This window comes from Arabidopsis thaliana, chromosome 5, assembly GCF_000001735.4.
Source record: "Arabidopsis thaliana chromosome 5, partial sequence".
In the NCBI taxonomy this organism is placed as follows: Eukaryota; Viridiplantae; Streptophyta; class Magnoliopsida; order Brassicales; family Brassicaceae; genus Arabidopsis; species Arabidopsis thaliana.
In genome coordinates, this window is record NC_003076.8 from 25136171 (window position 1) to 25158642 (window position 22472).

General features: G+C 36.1%; 7 protein-coding genes and 1 long non-coding RNA gene across 11 annotated transcripts; 3 read left to right on the forward strand and 5 right to left on the reverse strand.

The window, feature by feature from the left end:
- Positions 1 to 529: 529 nt before the first annotated feature.
- On the forward strand, positions 530 to 3854 carry AT5G62620 (Galactosyltransferase family protein). Of its 2 annotated transcripts, NM_125657.5 has the most exons (7): positions 532 to 1851; positions 1945 to 2189; positions 2292 to 2582; positions 2690 to 2818; positions 2912 to 3085; positions 3182 to 3289; positions 3382 to 3854. In NM_125657.5, the coding sequence occupies exons 1-7, from the start codon at positions 966 to 968 to the stop codon at positions 3592 to 3594; spliced, it is 2046 nt and encodes a 681-aa protein (NP_201068.1). In that variant the 5' UTR covers positions 532 to 965; the 3' UTR covers positions 3595 to 3854. The 2 variants fall into 2 exon arrangements, with proteins under 2 accessions (NP_001318867.1, NP_201068.1); NM_001345556.1 differs by having other exon boundaries at positions 530 to 1851; positions 3182 to 3776.
- Positions 3855 to 4556: 702 nt separating this feature from the next.
- Positions 4557 to 5181, forward strand: AT5G62623 (Putative membrane lipoprotein; the record flags this gene model as incomplete). Its single annotated transcript, NM_001037047.2, has 2 exons — positions 4557 to 4614; positions 4884 to 5181. The coding sequence occupies 2 exons, from the start codon at positions 4557 to 4559 to the stop codon at positions 5090 to 5092; spliced, it is 267 nt and encodes an 88-aa protein (NP_001032124.1). The 3' UTR covers positions 5093 to 5181.
- Positions 5182 to 6119: 938 nt separating this feature from the next.
- On the forward strand, positions 6120 to 6790 carry AT5G62627 (Putative membrane lipoprotein). The gene is made up of 2 exons (NM_001037048.2): positions 6120 to 6198; positions 6545 to 6790. Exons 1-2 carry the CDS (start codon positions 6141 to 6143, stop codon positions 6730 to 6732), a joined length of 246 nt encoding a protein of 81 aa, NP_001032125.1. The 5' UTR covers positions 6120 to 6140; the 3' UTR covers positions 6733 to 6790.
- A 557-nt stretch (positions 6791 to 7347) lies between these two features.
- On the reverse strand, positions 7348 to 10417 carry HIPL2 (hipl2 protein precursor). Its single transcript, NM_125658.3, has 7 exons — positions 10127 to 10417; positions 9848 to 10008; positions 8963 to 9748; positions 8646 to 8859; positions 8384 to 8562; positions 8052 to 8290; positions 7348 to 7966 (listed from the first exon to the last, which is right to left on the reverse strand). Exons 1-7 carry the CDS (start codon positions 10218 to 10220, stop codon positions 7549 to 7551), a joined length of 2091 nt encoding a protein of 696 aa, NP_201069.1. The 5' UTR covers positions 10221 to 10417; the 3' UTR covers positions 7348 to 7548.
- A 2741-nt stretch (positions 10418 to 13158) lies between these two features.
- Positions 13159 to 16393, reverse strand: ELF5 (proline-rich family protein). 3 transcript variants are annotated; one of them, NM_001161319.1, is made up of 10 exons: positions 16101 to 16371; positions 15747 to 15821; positions 15590 to 15683; positions 15343 to 15413; positions 15162 to 15217; positions 15000 to 15051; positions 14842 to 14923; positions 14368 to 14741; positions 13739 to 14248; positions 13263 to 13641 (listed from the first exon to the last, which is right to left on the reverse strand). In NM_001161319.1, the coding sequence occupies exons 1-10, from the start codon at positions 16179 to 16181 to the stop codon at positions 13414 to 13416; spliced, it is 1623 nt and encodes a 540-aa protein (NP_001154791.1). In that variant the 5' UTR covers positions 16182 to 16371; the 3' UTR covers positions 13263 to 13413. The 3 variants fall into 3 exon arrangements, with proteins under 3 accessions (NP_201070.1, NP_001154791.1, NP_001032126.1); NM_125659.4 differs by lacking the exon at positions 15747 to 15821 and having other exon boundaries at positions 13159 to 13641; positions 15328 to 15413; positions 16101 to 16393; NM_001037049.1 differs by lacking the exon at positions 15747 to 15821 and having other exon boundaries at positions 14368 to 14723; positions 15328 to 15413.
- Positions 16394 to 16454: 61 nt separating this feature from the next.
- AT5G62650 (Tic22-like family protein) lies at positions 16455 to 19813 on the reverse strand. Its single transcript, NM_125660.4, has 9 exons — positions 19338 to 19813; positions 19148 to 19242; positions 18876 to 18955; positions 18747 to 18788; positions 18540 to 18667; positions 18118 to 18298; positions 17684 to 17862; positions 17074 to 17292; positions 16455 to 17003 (listed from the first exon to the last, which is right to left on the reverse strand). Exons 1-9 carry the CDS (start codon positions 19700 to 19702, stop codon positions 16703 to 16705), a joined length of 1590 nt encoding a protein of 529 aa, NP_568958.1. The 5' UTR covers positions 19703 to 19813; the 3' UTR covers positions 16455 to 16702.
- Positions 19814 to 20155: 342 nt separating this feature from the next.
- On the reverse strand, positions 20156 to 21295 carry AT5G62660 (F-box and associated interaction domains-containing protein; the record flags this gene model as incomplete). The annotated part of the gene is made up of 1 exon (NM_125661.1): positions 20156 to 21295. The coding sequence occupies one exon, from the start codon at positions 21293 to 21295 to the stop codon at positions 20156 to 20158; it is 1140 nt and encodes a 379-aa protein (NP_201072.1).
- Positions 21296 to 21925: 630 nt separating this feature from the next.
- AT5G09085 lies at positions 21926 to 22376 on the reverse strand. Its single transcript, NR_143165.1, has one exon. It is a non-coding gene; the product is annotated as an other RNA (long non-coding RNA).
- Between the last annotated feature and the right edge of the window lie 96 nt (positions 22377 to 22472).

Genomic DNA, 22472 nt, shown 5'->3' on the forward strand with positions numbered 1-22472 from the left:
TAGAGAGAAAAGTCAAAAATAAAAACATGAGCATAGGAGTACTATGTGACTTCATTGGTGATGGAATGACACAGTTGGCCGATTTAGCACCGACTAAGTAGACATTAATCAATAATAGTTTAAATTTCAAAATAAGAATCATATCTACTAAACAATCAAATACATATGATTCCATCTACTATTATTGTTTTTTTTTAATTTATAAATCATATAGTACTAATTAACTAATAATTTCACATTCTGTCTCGTGTAATCAAGACAACCTTTTCGATTTGTTTTTTTGGTCGATTTGCTTAACCTTAAAAATCTTATTACTTCAATTATAAGATTAAAATTCGACAAAAACATAACGTTTTTCCTTTTTATTCTACTGGTGGTGGAAATAATCATCTAGAATAATAAAATTACTTTAATTTGAAAAGATAAATCCAACGAATCTATAACTTTAATCGAAAACTAAATAAAATAAGGAAAAAGAGAAGATTTAAAAGCGAAGAAAAGATTCGAAAAAGAGAGAGAGAGAGATGGACCAAAACGGCGGTTTATTCAGACGTCAGCAGCACTAACTAAGAAAGAGGAGAGAGCTTTAACTCTTCCCCTTGCTGCTTCCTTCTCCAAATTCTCCTGACGCGTTTCTGTTCATCTTACGATTTTACACGTCTCTCTAAAGATTTAAATTTTCGACTTTACGTTTCTTTCGGGTTTTGAATTTTCTCACTAAAGATTTGTCTTTTCCATAGAAAGTTCTTGAATTTTCTCTCTTCGTGTTCAAAGGGTTTTTCAGAATTTATAGTAACCCACCAATCTACTGATTGTCTCCGTTCATCGTAATCTCTCAAGATTTGATTTTTATTTGTTTTTTGAAATTTTGAATTTTGAGATTCTGTTCCTCTTTGATCATCATCACTAGGGTTTTCTGTTTCCAGTTAAAAAAAAGTTTGGATTTTTCTTCGTATAATTTAGGAATGAGGAAGCCCAAGTTGTCAAAACTCGAGAGGTTAGAGAAATTCGACATTTTCGTTTCTCTAAGCAAGCAGAGATCGGTTCAGATACTAATGGCGGTTGGGTTACTCTACATGCTTCTTATCACATTCGAAATCCCTTTCGTCTTCAAAACCGGGCTTAGTTCTTTATCTCAGGATCCGTTAACCCGACCCGAGAAGCACAATAGTCAGAGAGAGTTACAAGAGAGACGAGCTCCGACTCGACCTTTAAAGAGTCTGCTTTACCAGGAATCACAATCGGAATCACCGGCTCAGGGTTTAAGAAGAAGGACTCGGATCCTTTCTAGTTTGAGATTCGACCCGGAAACGTTTAACCCGAGTAGCAAAGATGGGTCTGTGGAGCTTCATAAATCTGCTAAGGTAGCTTGGGAAGTTGGTCGAAAGATATGGGAAGAGCTTGAGTCTGGGAAAACGTTGAAAGCTTTGGAGAAGGAGAAGAAGAAGAAGATTGAGGAACATGGGACAAACTCGTGTTCTCTCTCTGTTTCCTTAACCGGGTCTGATCTTTTGAAACGTGGGAATATCATGGAGCTTCCATGTGGTTTAACTCTTGGGTCACATATTACAGTGGTTGGGAAGCCACGAGCTGCTCATTCGGAGAAGGACCCTAAGATATCGATGTTAAAGGAAGGAGATGAAGCTGTGAAGGTTTCACAGTTTAAGTTGGAGCTTCAGGGTTTGAAAGCAGTGGAAGGAGAAGAGCCACCTCGGATACTCCACTTGAATCCAAGGCTTAAGGGTGATTGGAGTGGTAAGCCTGTGATTGAGCAGAACACTTGCTATAGAATGCAATGGGGCTCAGCACAAAGATGTGAAGGATGGAGATCTAGGGATGATGAAGAGACTGGTTAGTGTAGATATGTTCAAAAGCATTTATCTTTCATCTGTTGTTTTTCTTGGTGTTTTTGTTGGGGATACTAATTAGTAAGAATGGTTGTAGTTGATGGTCAGGTTAAGTGCGAGAAATGGGCTCGGGATGATAGCATTACATCTAAAGAAGAAGAGTCTAGCAAGGCGGCTTCATGGTGGCTTAGTCGATTAATAGGTCGGAGCAAGAAAGTAACTGTTGAATGGCCATTTCCATTCACAGTTGACAAGCTTTTCGTGCTTACTCTTAGTGCTGGATTGGAAGGCTACCATGTTAGTGTCGATGGGAAGCATGTCACTTCCTTTCCATACCGAACTGTAAGTGATGTTTTGCCCTGGCTTAAACATGTTGTGGTTTGATTAGTGATTGGTGTGAACTGATGGTTGTCTATGTGCGTGGTTTCTTGGCAATATATGAAGGGATTTACGCTTGAGGATGCTACTGGTCTAACCATTAACGGGGACATAGATGTTCACTCTGTTTTCGCTGGCTCTCTCCCAACCTCGCATCCTAGTTTTTCTCCTCAGAGGCATCTTGAGCTCTCGAGCAATTGGCAAGCCCCATCACTTCCTGATGAGCAAGTTGATATGTTCATTGGTATCCTTTCTGCTGGTAACCATTTTGCTGAGAGGATGGCTGTGAGGAGGTCGTGGATGCAACATAAACTCGTTAAATCTTCCAAAGTAGTGGCTCGGTTCTTTGTTGCACTGGTAAGTTTAGACTAATTTACAAGTGATCTGATCTTGGTCTTCTAGGTTAAAATGTAAGAGCTTCTCATATCGAATTGCAAGCTAAACTCAGATGTTTATTTGGGCAGCACTCAAGGAAAGAAGTAAATGTGGAGCTAAAGAAGGAAGCTGAATTCTTTGGGGACATAGTTATAGTCCCTTACATGGACAGTTATGACCTTGTCGTCCTCAAAACCGTTGCAATTTGCGAGTACGGGGTGAGTCCCGCTGATTCAAAGATTCAACACTTGATGTTGTGTTTTCAATTATTCAATATAAGGTAAAGAGTTTCTCTATTCTCTGTTTTGCAGGCTCATCAACTTGCAGCTAAATTCATCATGAAGTGTGATGACGATACATTTGTACAAGTGGATGCGGTTCTTAGTGAAGCAAAGAAAACACCCACAGATAGAAGTCTATACATTGGCAACATCAATTATTATCACAAACCACTTCGCCAGGGTAAATGGTCTGTTACATATGAGGTAAAAAGCTATGATCTTTTTGCCTAAAGAATCATTTGTATCTGTTCTTTTCTCATATGAATTCAAAAGTTAATGTTACATTATCTGCTTTGCCAGGAATGGCCAGAGGAAGACTATCCACCTTATGCTAATGGCCCCGGATACATATTATCAAACGATATATCTCGCTTTATCGTGAAAGAGTTTGAGAAACACAAATTAAGGGTATGAGAATTTCCCATTACCTACTCAATTTAAAACCGACCATGCATATCTATATAACCCTTTTCCTTTCTTTCTCATTCTTGATACTACAGATGTTCAAAATGGAAGATGTAAGCGTGGGAATGTGGGTAGAACAATTCAACAATGGTACAAAACCGGTGGACTACATTCACAGCCTCAGGTTTTGTCAGTTTGGTTGCATAGAGAATTACTTGACGGCGCATTATCAGTCGCCGAGACAGATGATTTGCTTGTGGGATAAGCTGGTGTTGACAGGCAAACCTCAGTGCTGCAACATGAGATGACACATACCAAATCCTTTTCTTTGGTTTATAAAAGGAAATAGAAGTCCGAAGAGTTCTTTTTTTTTGGGTAGTAGTTTATAGCATATAGTTTCGGTTGTATTATATCATCTTTGATCTTTAGTAACGAATCTAAAATGGATGTTTTCTTTTGGTCGAATTCTCTATTAATATTCATTCTTTCCTTTAAACTTATTATGTGCCCATGAAAGCCTTTGCTAAACCGTAGTTTTGTCCAACGACGAGTTTTGGTCTTCCTAAGCCGTAGCTTCAATAAGAATTAATATTTCTTGTTAAAATGAATCATAAGAATAATGTGTAAAAATGTTTAACAATAATTAAAACACTCATATCTTTTAAAATTAATAAAATTTTTAGAACCGGTTTAATATTGCGGCACCTTTTTCACCATATATATAAGCCCAATTTTAAGAAGGTCTATAAATGATCAGACTATAGATGTATGGCATTTTTGTGGGTAGTGTGAATTCCACTACCAGCGAATTGGTAGAGATATAATAACACATACATTGTGTTCTCGACTTGACCCAAAATTGCCAAGACTAATTTAAAACTTTTCACTTACAACCTTTTTTAATGCATTTTTTTTTATAAATTAGAAGTCCATATAGAAGAAAATAATCAAACATGTCTCATAACAGTTAAATAAGGAGTAAAATATTCCAAAATACTTTGTGAGAAGTCATTTTTATTTTAATTATGCTATTTTCATAGTTATCTACTACAATTATTTTTGTTTGATTTTTTATCATAATATTTGTCTGAAATATTTGTTTTTGGCAAAAAATAACCTCATCTTACATAGTTTCCTATTCTTGGCAACAAAATACACATATATAAAATGATATATATATATATATATATGTAAGTATGTTTGGGTGTGTTTATTTTTGCATAATTGGATTCAATAACTGTAAAAGAAATTTGGAACCGGTATCATCAAAATGGAGAAAATGGTGTTGAGGAAAGTGGTTCTTCTTGCCATTTTGTTGTCTCTTTCATGTGAGTCCATCATTTTAATTTAAATACATAATCTTTTATTATGTTCTTTAGTTTTCAAAACATAATTGATGCTCAAACTTGATTCTGGTTTAGTTGAATTGCGTGGTAGAAATACTAGTTGACTGTTTTTCTTTTGTTTTTATAATCTACATTTTGAGTTGATTCTACAAGAATCTCTTTTGGATTTTAGTCGTTTAATCTATCGACACTAATTTAAATTAGTGCATCAAATTGGTTATTTTTCAACTATTCTTATATGTACATGCTAGGTTTATGGGTAGCTAAAGCATTGGAAGGAGAATCAAAAGTTAGTGGACAAGTGAGAGATGAAACACCGCATACATGGTATTGCAAGTACGATGATAATTGTCGTGAAAATTGTCCAGGTTGTACTATCACTAAATGTAACTACGGAGTTTGCATTTGTTCAAACTGTTACCATCAACAATCAGATCTAGGTGTTGAATCGCATATGTAACTTTAATAACAACAGTAATAATGATTAAATAACTACATAAACTATTTTTACATCTTATTTGATTTTGGGTTGTTTGATGCAAAGATTATTACTCCCTATGTTCCTAAAAGATTGATGATCTAGAATTCTCAAAAATATTAAAAATAATAATCAGTATCTAATTATTTGTCGATTATTTTTTATGTTAATTTTTTTAATAAATTTGAACCAATAGTGTAATATGAAACAATTAATCATTGTACCTTGAAGTTTATTATATATTAAAAAAAAATCAATCTTCGTGGAACAAATTAAAGATTTATAACATCAATCTTTTAGGAACATAGGAATTCCAAAAAAAAAAGGAAGTATATATCTTAAGTTAATTTTAGGCATTCCACCAATCAATTTGCTTATCGTCTTTTTATGGGTCGCTAAATTTTGTCAATAAATTTCTTCTTTTATGGTTTATGTGAGTGGGATCCAAAATTCTCCATCTTCTAGCTCTTGAGAGAGTATCACTATGTATTTATTTTAATGCTCTTCAACAAAATATCAATATGCACTAATTCCACTAAAGAAGATTGCATACTAAAATAAGAACATTCAAATAGGCTGATATTGTATTTTCATATACTTTAAGAAAATGAAGCCAGAGATTACAATGTTATTAACTGAGTTTTAGTTCATGTATATTATTAACTTATTAAAAATAAAACTCATATATATGTGTAATCTTCTTTAATGGAATTCTATCTACACTGTATAATAATATAATACTTATAAAGTGAAATAATTTAATTGATTGGATGAATGCTTTACTTTATTTATCTTCTATCCTAACATATCCTTTAACAATACATTTCTTAATCTTATATGTATATATATATATATATATATTTGTATGTTTTTTGGAAAAATATCACCTCAAATCTTACTTAATAATTTGTATGTATATCCTTCCAAAAAAATAAAATAATTTGTGTGCATATGCGTGTATATATATATACATATACTCCCAGCATTTAGATATGTGTGAATTTGTATAATTAGAATCAATATTAGCAAAATGGAGAAAACTGTATCGAGAAAAGTAGTTGTTCTTGCCATTTTGTTGTCTCTTTCATGTAAGTATGTCTACGGTCTATCTTTTATAAATCATGTTTTCATAATTTTCATTTATTTCTTACATGAAAATTGATGCCGAGTTTTGATTTTTAGTTTGATTTGAATTCGTGTCCTAGACATACTAGTTATATAGTATATATTAGAACATCACACTTTTTATCAAAAAATCATTGGTTTTAAAATCTTAGGACTAATCTAGCTAATTCTAAAATAACTCGATTTTTTTATAACTCGACTAATCTAGATCTCGTTGCAGTCGTACTAGTCTCAGGACTAATCTAGCTAAAATAACTCGATTAAATCCTTTGATTACCGTACGCTAAATTAAATTAGTGCATCATATAGGTTTGTGTATAGCAAAAGCATCAAAGGGAGAAGAAAAAACTAGTGGAGAACTAAGAGATGTAACACCGCAACGAGGAGGGCCTTGCAGCTACGACAATTTATGCCACAACCATTGTCCTGGTTGTAAAATTACTCAATGTGTCAATGGAGAATGTGTTTGCTTAATCTGTTACACACCACCATTATAATTAAGTGTTAAATCGCATATGTAACTCTAAGAAGCATAATAATAATAAATTGATAACTATTCAAACTTCGTTATGTGTAATATAGACAAAACAAAATCGTCGTTTGTCTATGTTCGAGCCTTGTATGCTCCACATTTATGTTTTACCGAAAGAAAAAGCGTCATGAAGGGAGAAAGAGAAGAGTGTGATCATATACGCTCTCACAAGTCACAATGTTCTAAACGTAGTTGCTGCCTTGAAATAACAGCCGGTGATATTAATATTCCTCTCGATCTAACGGTGGAGATACTGAAGAAACTCCCGGCCAAGTCTCTTGTGAGGTTCCAATGCGTCTCCAAGCAATGGTCAATAATTATCGGCAGCCGTAAAGATTTCATTTAGGTACTCGACAATCTTCATTTCTTCTCCATTAATTAGTTATCTATATTCTCTGCATGTGTTATATTCACCCTCCAAAGAAAACTACACGAAGATAAAAGAGGTCATGTCATAGAAACAGAGCTTTCTTGTAGAAGAAGATAACAGCTGATATAGACACTGGAGATTTTCTGACATGCACACCTAGTGTCGAACTCGAACATAAGTCTTCATAGGCTAATTTGAAGATGTGTTGAATTGGTCGGCTAACTGAAATATCTACCAGCAAAACGATTGTTCCTGGGAGATTGATCACATTGCTGCGACATAACAATACAAAAGAACTCAAACTTAATGGTTTATTACATATGAGTTCGTCTAATATAAGCAATCACAAAATAGTTTTTGAATAACATCCATAAGAACTGTTACAAAACAGAGTCTGAAACAATCATCATTCTAATCTAACAACGTTAAAAACATCATCAACAACGACAATAACAAAAACACAGAGAAACAGAGCTTTCTTGCAGAAGAAGGTAAAGGCTGAGGAGGAGCAGAACCAGCAGGGTTCTGTTTTCCGGCAGAAGCGGTGGTGTTTTCCTTGGAGCAAGCTAAGTTACAGCGACTAGGACGAACAATTCGATACACACCAGAGCTCGTGAGTAAATGTATGTCCTTGTTATTGTCTTGTCCAAATGAGTAAATGTAACCAAGAGCAGGTCCTGAGCTAGCTCCTCCTGGAGCTGCGGTACACTTCATCGGTGAATCCTTGCTGCAACTAAACGGTATTAGAGAGTCCGTGAAGTTTCCACTATCTTCTGGTGATTCGATCGCTGCCCACATTGCGTTTGCATAAAGATCTGCATACAAGTACCTGAGACAAAAAAATATTTGAGGATTTAGTGTTTTAGCCTTTTAGGGTTTGGAATTAGGGTTCATGGTTTAGTTTTTTTACTTACGTTCCATAAGAGCAAGGATCAGTGTTGGATCGATAAAAGTAACCTCCAATGATGGAAGCAGATCCTTCATGTTTGTTCACTTCAGAGTGGTTGTAACCGAGAATGGGGAATGTCAGGTTTGAATCCGAGGAAACATTTTCTCCAAAAGGCGATAACGGTGAGAAAACATATGGTCCTTCGTAAGTTCTCCAGCCATAGTTTCCACCCATTGTTATGATATCAACTTCTTCATATGTATCCTGTTACATTTTTAACACAGCAATCATTTCATGAGAAACTCTGCATCATCACAGAACTAGATGCTTGAGACGTAAGAAAAAAAATACACAAACCTTTCCGACATCTGCGCACAAGAAGTAATCTGGTCTTTCGGAATCGAAGCTGCAGCGCCATGGATTTCGTAGCCCTAAAGCCCAAATCTCAGGCTGCTCATTTTCATTTCCTTGGAAAGGATTGTTTTTTGGTATAGAGTAGTTTCCCCATAAACCAAGCTTAGAGATTTCAGATACGCCTGCAGAGTTTAAAAACAAGAGTTAAAACACCAAATCCAAACTCCCAAATACAGGCTTTTGGTTATCGATTTCGTCACTTAACTTGGCATAACATCAACATCAAGCCTCAAGATTTTGCCAAGCAACGACTTCTTGTTCTGTGCAAAGTTGTGAGTATCTGAAACTCCTCCTCCGTCACCAGTCATGAGATACAAATACCCGTCAGGTCCAAAGAGAATCTGACCACCGTGAGATGAAGAATACGGAAGTCCCATAGTGAAAATCCTCCTCACTTCAGATGCTTTACCAATCTTTGCCTACACAATTATAAAAGCAACAATCTTGTTAAAATCTTGACCCCCAAGAAACTCACATTTTGGTTGAAATCAAATCTTGAATCTTTTTTAGTTTTAAACTTACCGTTGAAGGGCTCGAGGAAGTACCGTTTGCGGTATACTCGGACACAACGGTCTGATAACGACAAGGCGTCGTGCCATCATCTTTAGGAAGCTTCGAAGGATCACAGTTAACATCAGAATTGCAAGCACAACGACCAGAGCATCCAGGAGATTTGACTTTATCGCAGTTAAAAGACGCGAAAAACCGCCCGTTCTCTGCGAACTTAGGATGAAACGCCATTCCCATCATACCAAACTGCGTATCGAAACTAACTTGATCGGTAATATCAACAAAAGGAGTTGATTCATCGATTTCCATCGGTTTACCTGAGTCTTGATCCGGTATTGTACCTAACCAAATCTTACCAGGTTGGTTAGAGAAAAAGGCCCGGTTCGAACCATCAGGATGAGCGACCATGTTAAGGTAAGAACCAGTTCCTATCTTCTCAAGACATATTCCTTTAGGTGTCTTAACATCATCCTCATCATCATCACTAGTGTCTCTGTTAACCGGTTCACCATTGAAGCATTTGGTTTTGTTGTTGTTGGTTTGAGATGGTCCACCAAAGGCTGTACAGAATTCGGTTTGGGATTTCCAAAGATCGGTTAATGTCGATGAATTTGATGAAGTTGAAGGCGAAGTAGCACCACCAAGTAGAGTGGGACTAAAAGGAGAAGAAACAATGGAAATGTTCTGACATGAATCCCAAAGTTTTGAACATAAGTCTTGTGATGTTGAGTTGCAGAGAATTGGAACTAGAGAACTATCATCATCACCAAACAATTGTCCTGAGAATTCATCACATTTCTGAGGGAAACAAAAAAAAGACTCAGAGATTCAGAATCAATTAGCTTCAAACAGAGCAAATGCATAAGTGAAAGATTGATTCTTATTCTTAAGACTTACAGAACAGAGAATGGATTTGAGAAGAGAAGAACAATTAGAGTCAGAGATGTTCATGGAGTTGAAGCGATTCTGTAATTGAAGATCATCTTTAGAATTGCAGCAAGATCTTTCTTTGTAGGAATCGCAGAACTGGAGTGTCTCGTTGTTGTTGACTGGAGTCTCTGACAAAAAGACGAAAAATTCATCAAAACGACATGAACACAAAAGCCATTAAACTCAAAACGACATGTACGCAAGAACACTTCAACTAAAAACGACATGAACATAGAGAACACTTACTTGAATCTGAGCAAAGAAGGTGAGAAGTTGTTTCAGAGAGTAGAAGAAGCAGAAGAAGGGAACAGATAGTGATGGCTTGATTCGTCTTTGCCATTATTGGAACTATGCAACAACACAATTCTCTCTCTCTCTCTCACACAGGAGACTCAAAGCTATATAGTATATGTGTCTAAATAGTATATATGTGTATATGTGGTAGTAACATAGTTGTGTCTAAATACGACATAAGTCGTTGAAAATTTTGTCAAAATATTAGAGAAAACTTGAGAGAGAAATGAATAAATTCTTTGGATAGGGTGAGACGGTTACGCTAATTTGTCTATCTCAAATATTAAATTCGATTGGGTGTTATGGATTTGTCAACCCTGTTCTCGAAGCTTGATTTTCTCAAAAGTTTCCAATGTTATGATTTTTTTACTATGAAAGAAGAAATGTGGCATCAGTTTTTATTTCTAACTTACTTTTGTTGAAACTTGATAAGATACTAATAGCAATAAATTTTGCCAACCAACATATATGATGATGATGATGATGATGATGAACTAACAATATCGGTCTTGCTCTATTACGCTTATCATTATGTGCTATATTTTACACATTTAGCTTATAGCCTTAATTTTTATCCAAGTTTACTAAATTGGTTTTCACCTCATGACATTAATATTGTGTGTTGACTTGTGCCAACTTCTGTCTACTAGTTCTCAACTCATTAATTATTTTTTAGTTTTCTCTTGAGAACTCAGCCACAAAACGTAATGTTTTCGTATATGTAGAGGATAGATTTTATAAAGATATAGTAAAGAGAACAAGGCTAAGACATTTTGAGCATTTAGATAGCCAACATAGGACTATACTATACATCTTTTATTCGTATTTAAGTATTCTAAGATCTATTTCTTTTGGGTTTGGGATAAAGGACAGAATTAATTAATAATAGTGTTCTCCTTACGCATGTTAACCATATTAATACTTTAGCAGTACCTAACATGAACAATGGGTCAATCTCGTCGTCAATGTTAACATTTTTACATCTTTTACCTTATATTATTATATTTTGTTAGGTTGCTCCGCATTTACCTTTTCTCACACGCTTCACAAAGTTTTCTTCATTTTTGCACCTTTGGCTAAATCAGAAAAATTTAAACATTAACCAGATTGAAAGTTATGACAGCCGATGAAACCACTGATTAAACAATTGTCTACCGACTGAAAAGTCTTACAAGTATATACAAACCTACTAAAAAGCTTAAAAAGTGGATTATGATCAAATATGAAACACGACCGAATAGATTGAACAACCCACTACGACTATTATTTATACTATAGAATCCATCGTTAACTTAGAGCCAACCATAAAGCTATAGTCTGAAATATCAAAGCGGGCCATGTCGGAGCAGATTGAATCATGGTCCACAAACTTTTAATTCTAATTTGCAGTATATATAATAGACCTGACGATATCGAATTTTCCGAAATTTCTCAAACTTTTTGTAAATAGTAAAACATCAAATTTAGTAAATTAAGAATACATTTTGAATATAACATATTACAAATGAACGACATATTAGATACTATAGTATTGTGTCTCTTTAAAAAGATGATATTTAGAATAAAATGCTTAAAATACTATTCTTAATTTTGACGTAAAAAGTTAATACATAGAAATTGATGGGTTTAATTCAAATTAGAAAGCATGTTAAAGATATAGTTGGCGGGTAAGTTTAAAGTATCCTCAAGCAAAGAAAATATGCAAATTAACGGCAACTTGGATCTCCCTTCTCGACATTTTTCTCTTAATTGCATTCCCGATTTCTCACTTACTTTATGAAAATTTAGTTATTTCAACGCCATGGACTTTTATTCAATAATGATCCCATTTGGACTTTTGAAATAGTCTACTTCTTATCATGTAGTAATTTTGATTATGGTCCATACATTCTAGAAGGTAAATAGAGTTTTACTTGGCTTTTTAGATATTTTAAGACAATTAATCAGTAAACTCCAAACGTTAAATATATACTGTCATGTAAATTCTAATGTGAAATATGTTATAAAAATCTATCATGTATATCAATCAACCATTAAATGATGAAATTACGTACTGGACTACAAATCATTCATCAACCACGTTATTAGATAGGACCAACAAAGATAAGAGAGCAAATATTTCCCGTCCATGAAAATGATATATGGAACAAACAAAGTGTATAATTATCACAAGATAAAGTTTGTATATTATATATTTTTATAAGGGTTTGACTCTAAATAAACACTTGCAAGGTTTTCAAATTGATCTTTTGTTAAAGTTTGTTGAGAAAAAATCGTCACCACTTGATTTATTAGATATTGATAGTTGCTTCCATGTGGATTTGCACACATAGTTGATTCCTCTCGTTCGGCGGCCAAAGTAAAACAAGTCTTATATGCATATTAAATAGTGTAATGCGTTCTCAATGCATAGATGTATGACTAAAAAAATAAAATGAAAACACACATTTATGGTGTTAGGTGTTGAGATATTCCATGTTAATTTTTAATCTAAAATCTATGGTTATATTCACACACTATTTATATATCACTATTTGAACACTGATAAGATTTTGCTTTTTTCCTTTTTTGACTAAAGGATACAAATTTAGTTTAATAAATACACGAACTGGACCATTTCCGTATTACCCACTTCGGAATTTTTGTCTCTCATCTGAAAAGTCTTTGTTGACCTAGACAAAAACTCACATCATCATGACATCATCACGATTAGACATACGTACGAGTATGTTTCAAATACAAAGCTAAGGTATTGTCTGAAAATTTTAATTTATAATACAAAACAAAATCTATGAGTATTATCTCTAGTTCTTTGGATAATTGGTTTCTTCCAAACAAAAGGATCTCGTAAATCTTATTGCCGCAGTGGCAAGGAAGTTGGTACACTAACTTGAATGACAAAATAAGAAAAGATCGAAATTTCAAGCACATCGCGTTAATTTCCAAGAATACCCTCCAAAAAGGGGAAATTGAAACCAATTATTGGCCTTATGTTCTCCAAAATTATTGGTAAGAAATGCTATGCCATGCTATTGCATTTCTACTTTAGCTTATGGTTTCAAACAATGTATTGCTCTAAACTGCAAAATGATCGAGTTATTTTTTTCCCTTTGAAATTGGTAATGAAAACAAAACAGTAAGCGAATTCTGTTCAAAAGAACCAATCATTACTTCTCCAATAATATCTCTGATACAAGAACACCAAAATAAACTTTGTTTGAAGACTACAACTCTAAAGTTTATCCATCAAGTGCGCCAAGAGCTTTCATGTCCTCTAAGAAAGCTGTGTACGAATCATCAATGCTCTGTGGCTTTGAAGCTGCAGATGTCTTGGCTGGCTCTACCTTCACCGTTGCAGCAGAAGCCATAGCTCTTGGTGTAAAACTCAAGCTCGAGGCTATCGAAGTCTTTGGCTTTGGTTTCGTCACAGTTGCTGATTCTCTTCTGACTCGAACCGACGCAGGGACCTGCAGATCAACAACAACGCCATAAAAATCGGTTGATTCGATGTTTGGGATTCATATGCGATATATCAAAAAGGTGTTGCGAATTCATGTAACTCACCATGGATGTAAGCTCAGGTGTGTGTTGAGCGAGTGGTCTCCTGACAACAGTAGGAGCAGCGGATTTTACAAAAGATGGTTTGTTTGGTACATATGGTCTGATCATTGCTTGACCGTCTTGAAAACTAGACGGTGGTGGTCCTGGTGGAAGTGGCGGTCTCATCATAGGAGGCGGTCCAGGCGGTGGGCCATACGGTGGTCTTGGGATTAGATGACCAACAAACATTCCAGGATGAGGAGGATGCATATCGAGTGGAGGCGGTGGAGGTGGAAAACGCAACATTCCTGGAGGAGGATGAACATCAGGTTGAAAATTAGTCAGTGAAGCAGCAGCTCCTGCAAATGTTGATTGATGTTGCTGATGTAAAGGTGCTGGTGGTGGTGGTGCAACCATCTTTGAGAGGTTAGCGTTTTGAAAACTACTGGCGTTAGATTCTGCAGGACGACTCTCAGATTCATTGCTTGGAATGCCAGGTGGTGGGAGAAGAGGGACGGAAGTTATATTAGCATTCTGCAAAATAGATATGGAAAAATCTGTAATCAAGTTTCAATCTTTCTTCATTTGATACACGAAAACACATAAATTGCCACCATTTTAAGATAGCTATCAGTAACAGAATGAGGTTTTACCATGCGATTGTCGAAGGTAAAATCTGATGATTCCGGGAATCTACCATCGCCTTGACTTCCACTTAGACCAGGAGGAGGTGGTTGGGAAGATTGAGGAAGTTGAGGAGGTGGGGGAAGAGGAGGACGAACAAAATCCTGCTCTTTTGGTGGTGGCCCCGGAGGTGGTGGTGGAAATGGTGAATGTGGCAAAGTAAGGCCTGTAGTTGGTGGCAAAGGAGGTAGAGGTGGAAGTGGCAAAGAAGCAGATAAAGCATTATCCCCATCCGGTAGAGGAGGAAGTGGAGGAGGATTAACTAAGACGGAATCTTCTGACTCGGTAATAGAAGACAATGCAGCACTACTAGATGAAGCACCATCTGAGGAGATAGCAAGTCCTGAAAAACGTTAGAAAAAAAAATCTTTTTACGATCAATAAAAGGAAGTAGGGAAAAGACTGTTTTGATTTGTAAGAAGCAGCATTAACAAAAGATATACCTATGGATGAATTATACATTGGTGGCTTTCCCGGGGGTGGTGCACCAGTTGGGTTCAAAGTAGGGTGATAATAAACAGAGTCCTGTCATAATATGCAGAAAAGTGAGGGAGGTTTTCGAAATCAAGCAGGGGGAATAGAAAGAAAACTAACTAAGTACCTCTGGTTTTAAGTCCTCTTCGCCAGTTAATCTTCGCTGAGGGGGTAGATGACTACATAGAAAACAAGAACAGGTTATACTTATATCTAATAGCAAGCCGATGACATCTTAACAAACAATATATATAGCAAACGAAAAGTAACGCGATGAACGATTAATCACCTGAACATAACAGAGGTTGTTGCCTCTCCTTGCTCCTTCTTTTTCTCATCATATTCCTGTAAAAACAAAAGAGACAAAGGAATAAGAAGACAGGAGATGCCAAATCATAAGCTGGGGGGAGTCCTGTGGGACAAAGGAATAAAACCTAACTCAACCAGAGCAATACCTTTCTCTTCTTCACCACCATTTTAAGAGTATCTTCAAGCTGTCTCTTTTTATGTTTTCTTGCTTTGTCCAAAGCACCTTCCGCCTCTACACCAAAAAAATGTCAACTCTGTATTAGTTTGCATAGGGACTGAGCAAATCTGTATATCTGTTGGGGGTTTAGAGATATGCTTGAAACTTGAAAGCCAAAAATAACTACGAAAAGAAGAAGACATATTCGATTTGAAGGTATAAGTTGTTACTAGAAGTAGAGTAAAACTTACTTGACATATCAAGCTTCCTGATCTGATCCTTGATCTGTTCAGGATCCTTCTTCAAAATTCCAACCTCTCGTACCTTTTGCCTCTCTTTCTTGTTCTGTTAAAGAACCAAAGTTAATGTAAATGGTAAGAACATTGCCCACAAATTATATTTGCTCACAGATAATGAGACACCAATTGAACAAGATGGTAAAAATCTCATCTTCACTTTCTTAGCTACTGCAAAGCTATTGACCTAAACGAGTCTGAACATGCAAATCAAACTCACAAATCAATTTCTCTAATGCCTAAACAACCAAAGAAAAAGTCTAATTAAGGAAAAATTAGCCTTTATATGAAGATTTGTCCACTTGAACCCTAACAAAGAGTAATATATGAATCAAAGCTAAATCAAAACAGAGCAGTTTTAACCTGAATCTAAACTCATACAGCTACAACAACAATTAATCCCAATTCGATTTCACCAACAAAAAAGAAAGGGAAGATTGAGAATGGAGAAAACAAAAGCCCTTACACGCTTAATTTCTCTCTTGCGAATCTGCTTGCGATAAGCATCAGTAGGGTTCATCACTTTGCCTCCCTTCGTCGTCTTCATATTTTCCGTTTACCGTTCTTCAATCTCCCTCCCACCGATTTAGGATTTGCTCACAGATATTTTACAAGGAATAAACAAAGATCTTGTGGAGATTTATCTTTTCTCTCGCACAATATAATTTGAATTTTGTTTCCTCAATACAAGATTGGATTTTCTCTCCTCCCTGACTCTCGCTCGATCTATGTCTATCTACGAAGCAAATTTTTGTCCTTCATTGTCAATTGAATCTTGGGCCGTTCGTGGATTTTCTTATGTATACTGAAAAAGCCCATTAGTAATTTTATACATATTATTTTCGTAACCAATGATAAAAATGTTATAAACAAAATTATTACTATTGAGAGCATGGGTGAAAAATTGCATTTTCACGTTCAAAAGTACGCCGATAAATAAAATGACATCGGGTAAAAATATTTTTTCAACATGACAACAAACTTAATACATGCCTAAAAGCATTACAATAAGTAACTAGGCTTGAGCAATTCACACAAGATAGGTTATGACCCATAGGATGTGTTTCGTTACTGGTCATCACCTCTACGTGACAACCGAGCAGAACCAGCTTTAGCCAAACCCGAATAGTAGTCTCCGACGTTTGCAACAAATAGAGGATCTCTCTCTTCAATCTTTAGAGAGTCGTAACGTTTTGAACCATGATCGTTCCCTTCATCAGATTGCTCCAAGTCTTCTGTTAAATCTTCCATTGTTTTCTTGAGATTAGCCTTACTCATCTGTGCAGCTTCTCCTGTTGAAATCCCTACCATTGTTATCTTTGGTAAGAATGGACTTCGCAGCATTTCTCTTTCTCTAGATTCCATATCCCTGAAACCGAAAATTTGTGCATTTTAAGATTTTTACACTCTTTCAACAACCTTTTGTTTTCAATTGGTACCTTTGATCTGATGAACCCTTGTGATGTGTGTGTTCTTTTCTTGATACAGAGTGACTGATCCAATCTCCAAAAGGAAACCAGAGATGTTGCTGTCTCTTTTCAGCTTCACTTGGACTATCATCTTCTACTCTAAGTAGTGATGCGGAAGTATCTGCTTCTACTGAATCACCAAGACATCTTGTTGCTGACCCTGACGCTCTTTGGATAGAAAATGCACTCCTAAGAGAAGCGAGAGAGAAAATATTAGCTATCTAATGAGGCATTTAATAAGTGCTTTAATGTTGGTCTGTGTACATCACATCAATATGATTTTGCTTGCACGGATCTGTAGCAAAATTCGAAAATCTAAATCCTCCTATATAACTCAACTAGAAGAAATTGAAACCCTTTTTAGTTTGAATATATACAGAACTGAATAAATGTCCAAACTTCAAATTCTGCTTCAGCAAACTTCCCAGTTTTTGTGTCAAAGTGACATAATAACGTTTCACTATGTAAATAAAACTCTGTTGGAGACCAAATTACTAGCTTATTCATTAAACGAGTTGGAAAACCTAGCTTTGAAGAAATAGTTAAGAAACAAAAAGATAGATGCACGAGCAATGCATACCTTCTTTCAAAAGAATCGACCAAATAAGGTAACTTTGGCTGGATACCCGTGGCTTTTCGAAACCATCTACTACCTAAAAGTACTCTGTCAACGGCATATAGGAGCTGAATCTCTGCAGCCTTTGCCACAACACTCAAAGGAATTCCGGAAGTGCCAATCTCCTCCATGGCTTCTTGAACCTGCAGTTTGATTAACACAAGAAGAAAAACCGTAAAGTTTTTAGAAACTCTATAACCACCACCAATAAACAAAGCAAAAACATTATCAATATCTTTTTCTGCTACCCTGGTTAAAATTTATTATCTCTACGTGGAGGCACCCAGCAAGATGATAGGAATAGCAACTGACAAACTCTACCCCGGTAGCTCTTGTTGTTGACTATAACAATTACATGCTCATGTTTGTTTTGTCATAACAAGAATCAATATGTGTACCTCTGGCGGCTCTAGCATGCTATCTCCCATCTCTTCCATAACCTCTGAAGCTAAACTATCGTCAACAACATCCCGTCGTCGTTGCACATGCCGGGTTTGGATTAAAGTATGGAAATGTTGATCTACAGACTCTTCCAGAATGTTATCAAGTACAGCTTTATCAAAGAAGTATGGGGTATACCTGGTAAAGGTAAATAAAATTAGGTACTAAAAAGTTATAACAATCCCAGGATTTTTCATACAAATGGTAAATGCTCGAAGAATTTTTTTGCACAACTATCAAATTAAAATACAGGCAAGTCAGCAAGAAAATTGAAAAGCCATGTGTTCTGATAGTATAACTTGGAGGGAGTTGATTACACGAAGCTAAAATATTTTCATGTCCTAACAAATTCACACTGCTTTACATCAGTTAAACTCACCACTTAATTCCATCTGCAGTTGCAACAGCAATGTCCAGGTTTTGAGCACCGAAAACAGGGACACCCTCCACCTTTTGTGTTTTACCATTCTGTGGCATTGACTTGAGAAGTTTGTTGGCAGCCTTCACCTGCGAATCAGAAATCATTTCAGTTAGAAGTAAGTTAATCAAAGGAGCAAACAAATCCAAGTCACAGTGTCACACTGACCTGTCTCTCATTTGGAACAAACTGAAATAAGTGAGGTTTCTCCTGAGGAAAATGAAACAATTAAAACTCAGCCTCTCGTACAATTCAAATGTAGTATATAACAAGATACTAGTTCCAATCAAGGCATACCTTGAAATGCTCATATGCCAAATCAAGTCGACAAGCCCCAACCACTCCACTTGGAATATTTAGTTTTTTAACATATGAAACTGAGAAAACAAACAACACGTCAGGACCCAAAAATTGGCAATCTGGTTTGCAGTTTCAGGATCTCCATTGCAATTCATTTTAGATTATTTCAGCCTTATTCAAAACCAGAAGGCTCTTATACAAGCAAGTAGTATCTAGACTAAGTTACTGGAAACTGCTAAAATAGCTTACAAAGAGAAGTGTCAATGCACCTGCATCACCAAGATCCATGAAAAAACGGAACACAGGGCCATTCCTCTCGCTCTTAGTGATAGTCGAAAACATTTTCTTTAGCCACTCAGGTGTTCTGTATATAAACAAGGAACAAGCTAAGCTAATGGAAACTGAATCGAACATGAATATTCGAGAGTGAGAAGTAAAGGAAGAAGAGTGATAATAAACCTCTTGGAGATGAAAGGAATATCGAAGTGAGTAGAAACAGCCATTAGACCAGTCCCAGTAAGGTCACACATACTAAACACCTGACCGACGAAAGCAGGTCCACCGCGTTTCCCATCGGAGCTGAGAGATGATATCCTAACCGTTGAATTAAGGCCGGAGGAGGACGCGGATGATGTGCTCTTGACCGTCGATTCGAAAGGGGACGAGACATCGTCTGATACCGAGAATCTAAGTGGGAGGCATACACGAGACGGCGCCGTTTTGGGAGGGAAGAGAGGAATGATTGAGGAAGAGATTGAGGTTACCGCGCTATGGAGAAATTCGGCGGCGACGTGGCGGCGATGTTGCTTATCCGGCGAACCCATTAAACTGACTGTTCTGTTCGGTGCGCAAAAGCCAGAAGATGACTTTGTGAATTTAGACACAACAAAAATGAAAACATTATTCGGTAAGAAAAAAAAAAGTCAAGTTAAATAGGTTTTTTTTTTTTGGTTAATCCAATAGAAATCAAAGTTTAATCTTCTGTTATATTAAACACTTGATGTTAATTACGTTAGATTTGACTACAATCGCTTTGTCTATAGATTTCAATTTGTGGAAACAACAAATTAGCTAAGATTATATTGTTCAATCTGGAACTTCTTTGTTGAATTACTACACTGATGATTACAGCTTTGACGGAAAAAAGATAAGTAATGGCATTCAAGTTTCCAAGTGCAATATGCTTTCACTCTTATCCATAAGCTTGAATTCAAAACGTACGTTGGTATCAAGCTTACTAAACCAGTGTTCCGGTATTCCTCTAATCCAAACCTTTTTCATATCATTCTTTTGGAGGTCATAAAAAGAATGTAATAAGGGGAAATAATCGTTTCGGGTGCCAAGATAACCTCGCCGTTTTGAGTTGTACCTTCCACATTAAACTCAATGTCATTATCGACTAAATGCATCTGACAAGGCTGCAAAACCAGAGATTTCCTTGACCATTTTCCAGCATCTTCCAAGACCCACAAGTCCACCAAACCCGTTTGTTTCATCATGGTATAATCAAAAACAGCTGGTTTTCCACCATACTCTATAAATCCCACAGACTCAGAAAATGCAGACACCTTAAGAGGTCCTTGGATCATACTGAACTCTTCAGACCGAACGTCAAAACTGACAACGATATCACGACGCTTCCAAGTGGAAGCCAAATAATATATAACTCCATTGACGCACAATCCTAGTCTCGTAGGGAGATGAGGTTGATCGAATTCAATTCTTTTCCACGAACCTCCTGGTTCTAGTACGAAGACCCAATGCTCTGAGGTTATCCTCTTAAGCCTTTTTGAGAATAGTGCAACAGTGCAAACTACTTTGTATTGATCAAGAACAGGATCGTATCCGAAAAAGTAGAGGAGACTATTCCAGTGGGATTTTTGAGCAAGGATGTTGGATTTGACAGCAGGTAAGGTTACACTTTGTCTGGTGGTGGGATTATAGATAGACGCCGTTCTGCAAACAACGTATAGAATCAAGCCGCGAAGAACCACCATGTTGCGTCCTCCCATCCCTGCAATTGTCAAATTTTGTTCCAAAGACTCAGCACTGCTACTAGACGACAGCAGTACAGACTCACATGGGTAGTGGCAAACCATCAGTGAATTACACAAGAGGTGGTCTACCAAACTCATGTATAGACGAGGTGGTCGCCGTGGAGTTTTGACCGTAAGATAACAGTTGCTAAAAAATCGGGAACGGATAAGAGAAGACCATAACTTTGAGACGCACTTGAATCTCATAAGAGATTTAGCAGGCAATTTAGTCAGAATCTCGATCAGTAGATCGAGAGGGATCTCCGGCGCGACCAAAGCGTCTTCTATTCTTCTTCTTCTTTTTCTTCCTCTTCTCAACATCACCTTTGAAGACCTCGTCTTGCATCGAAAGGATGAAAACATAGCTGCAGACATACGCATAGCTACTTACTTATGTCTTAATTCGACCAAAATATTTTGTTTTCTAAAAAGGATCTGAGTAAGAGAACAGAGGAAGACGATCAAGGTAGCTCACGAGTCGCGACTATAGGGTTTGAAAATTGGCGTATTTCTTCCTTTCCAATCTAAGTAGCCCATGGGCTGATTACTACTTTACTAAACCTTTGGGCTAAAAATAATTGAGCCTCCATTGGGACATGGACGAATTTCTGTTTCCAATAAGTTTATCATGGGCTTTTATTTTCAATAACAAGATGCATTTTATCAAAGTTGAATAACAAATCAATAATATGTCGGTCACTTTTCTCATCATGAAATTTTAATCCTTAGAATGTCTTTTTATTTTGTTTTTCAGAAGAAGAAAAAAAAAGGATGTCTTTTTATAGTTTTTTTGATTGACTATAATTAATTTTCCCAAATCGAAACTAATTGACTAATTGAGCACTAGAAGTTTAGTCAAATGTGAACCATTGGATATAGAAGGGTTGCAAAAGCTTTCCTCTTTCTCCTAGCAAGTAGAGTATTTACCGACACTTCTCGAATTTCAGCAGCGGTTTTTGATGTCACGTTGTGCAAGAGGTTGTTACATTCTTTCCAAAGCATAAAGATCATAGCCATTTGGAAGACAGTTCAGAATCTATAGATATAAGAAGGGTTTTGATCATATATATGTAAGATAAAGATTAAGTCCACTCACCATCTATTACTCCATATTCCCTAACAGGCAAGATGGGACACATTTTGACTATAAAGGATAGAACACTAAAAGCGATATATAGATGTAATGTTTAATTACTTCAAAAATCACAATGATAAACGATAAAAGCTAAAAGAAAAATATTCGTTAACGTTGCCGAGGGAAAAAGCCAAAAGAAAAATAAAAAGGAGACTTCACTTTGATATAAGATGGATCATCTCCTAGTCAAATTTCCATTATCCAAAGAAGAAGTTCAAAAAGACTGAATCAAACTAATAATACACAAAGTTGAAACGAAAAAAAGTTTATAAAGTCGAAAGAAGAAAAATGAGAGAAAAAGTTCATGAGAGTGGTGGAAGCACACTCGTTCTACTACGGACGGGTACCGTACGGAACATGGTACCTTTATTCATATTTAAAAAAAAAAACGCATAGAAAAAGAAAAAAAAGAAATAGTACAAA

Bases quoted from the DNA above. Each gene is read 5' to 3' on its own strand.
- AT5G62620 (NM_125657.5), top strand. From the start codon at position 966: ATGAGGAAGCCCAAGTTGTCAAAACTCGAGAGGTTAGAGAAATTCGAC. The intron at 2,190-2,291 runs GTAAGTGATGTT...CAATATATGAAG, and splicing joins CTTCCTTTCCATACCGAACT to GGATTTACGCTTGAGGATGC. The intron at 3,086-3,181 runs GTAAAAAGCTAT...CTGCTTTGCCAG, and splicing joins AATGGTCTGTTACATATGAG to GAATGGCCAGAGGAAGACTA.
- ELF5 (NM_001161319.1), bottom strand. From the start codon at position 16,181: ATGAAGACGACGAAGGGAGGCAAAGTGATGAACCCTACTGATGCTTAT. The intron at 15,684-15,746 runs GTGAGCAAATAT...GTTCTTTAACAG, and splicing joins CAATTGGTGTCTCATTATCT to AACAAGAAAGAGAGGCAAAA. The intron at 15,218-15,342 runs GTGAAGAAGAGA...TTGTTTTTACAG, and splicing joins AAGATACTCTTAAAATGGTG to GAATATGATGAGAAAAAGAA.
- HIPL2 (NM_125658.3), bottom strand. From the start codon at position 10,220: ATGGCAAAGACGAATCAAGCCATCACTATCTGTTCCCTTCTTCTGCTT. The intron at 10,009-10,126 runs GTAAGTGTTCTC...TCTTTTTGTCAG, and splicing joins CCTTCTTTGCTCAGATTCAA to AGACTCCAGTCAACAACAAC. The intron at 8,860-8,962 runs GTAAGTTTAAAA...ATAATTGTGTAG, and splicing joins CTTCCTCGAGCCCTTCAACG to GCAAAGATTGGTAAAGCATC.
- AT5G62627 (NM_001037048.2), top strand. From the start codon at position 6,141: ATGGAGAAAACTGTATCGAGAAAAGTAGTTGTTCTTGCCATTTTGTTG. The intron at 6,199-6,544 runs GTAAGTATGTCT...TGCATCATATAG, and splicing joins CATTTTGTTGTCTCTTTCAT to GTTTGTGTATAGCAAAAGCA.
- AT5G62650 (NM_125660.4), bottom strand. From the start codon at position 19,702: ATGGGTTCGCCGGATAAGCAACATCGCCGCCACGTCGCCGCCGAATTT. The intron at 18,299-18,539 runs GTGAGTTTAACT...TACCTTTACCAG, and splicing joins ACTGCAGATGGAATTAAGTG to GTATACCCCATACTTCTTTG. The intron at 17,863-18,117 runs GTACACATATTG...ATCAAACTGCAG, and splicing joins GCATGCTAGAGCCGCCAGAG to GTTCAAGAAGCCATGGAGGA.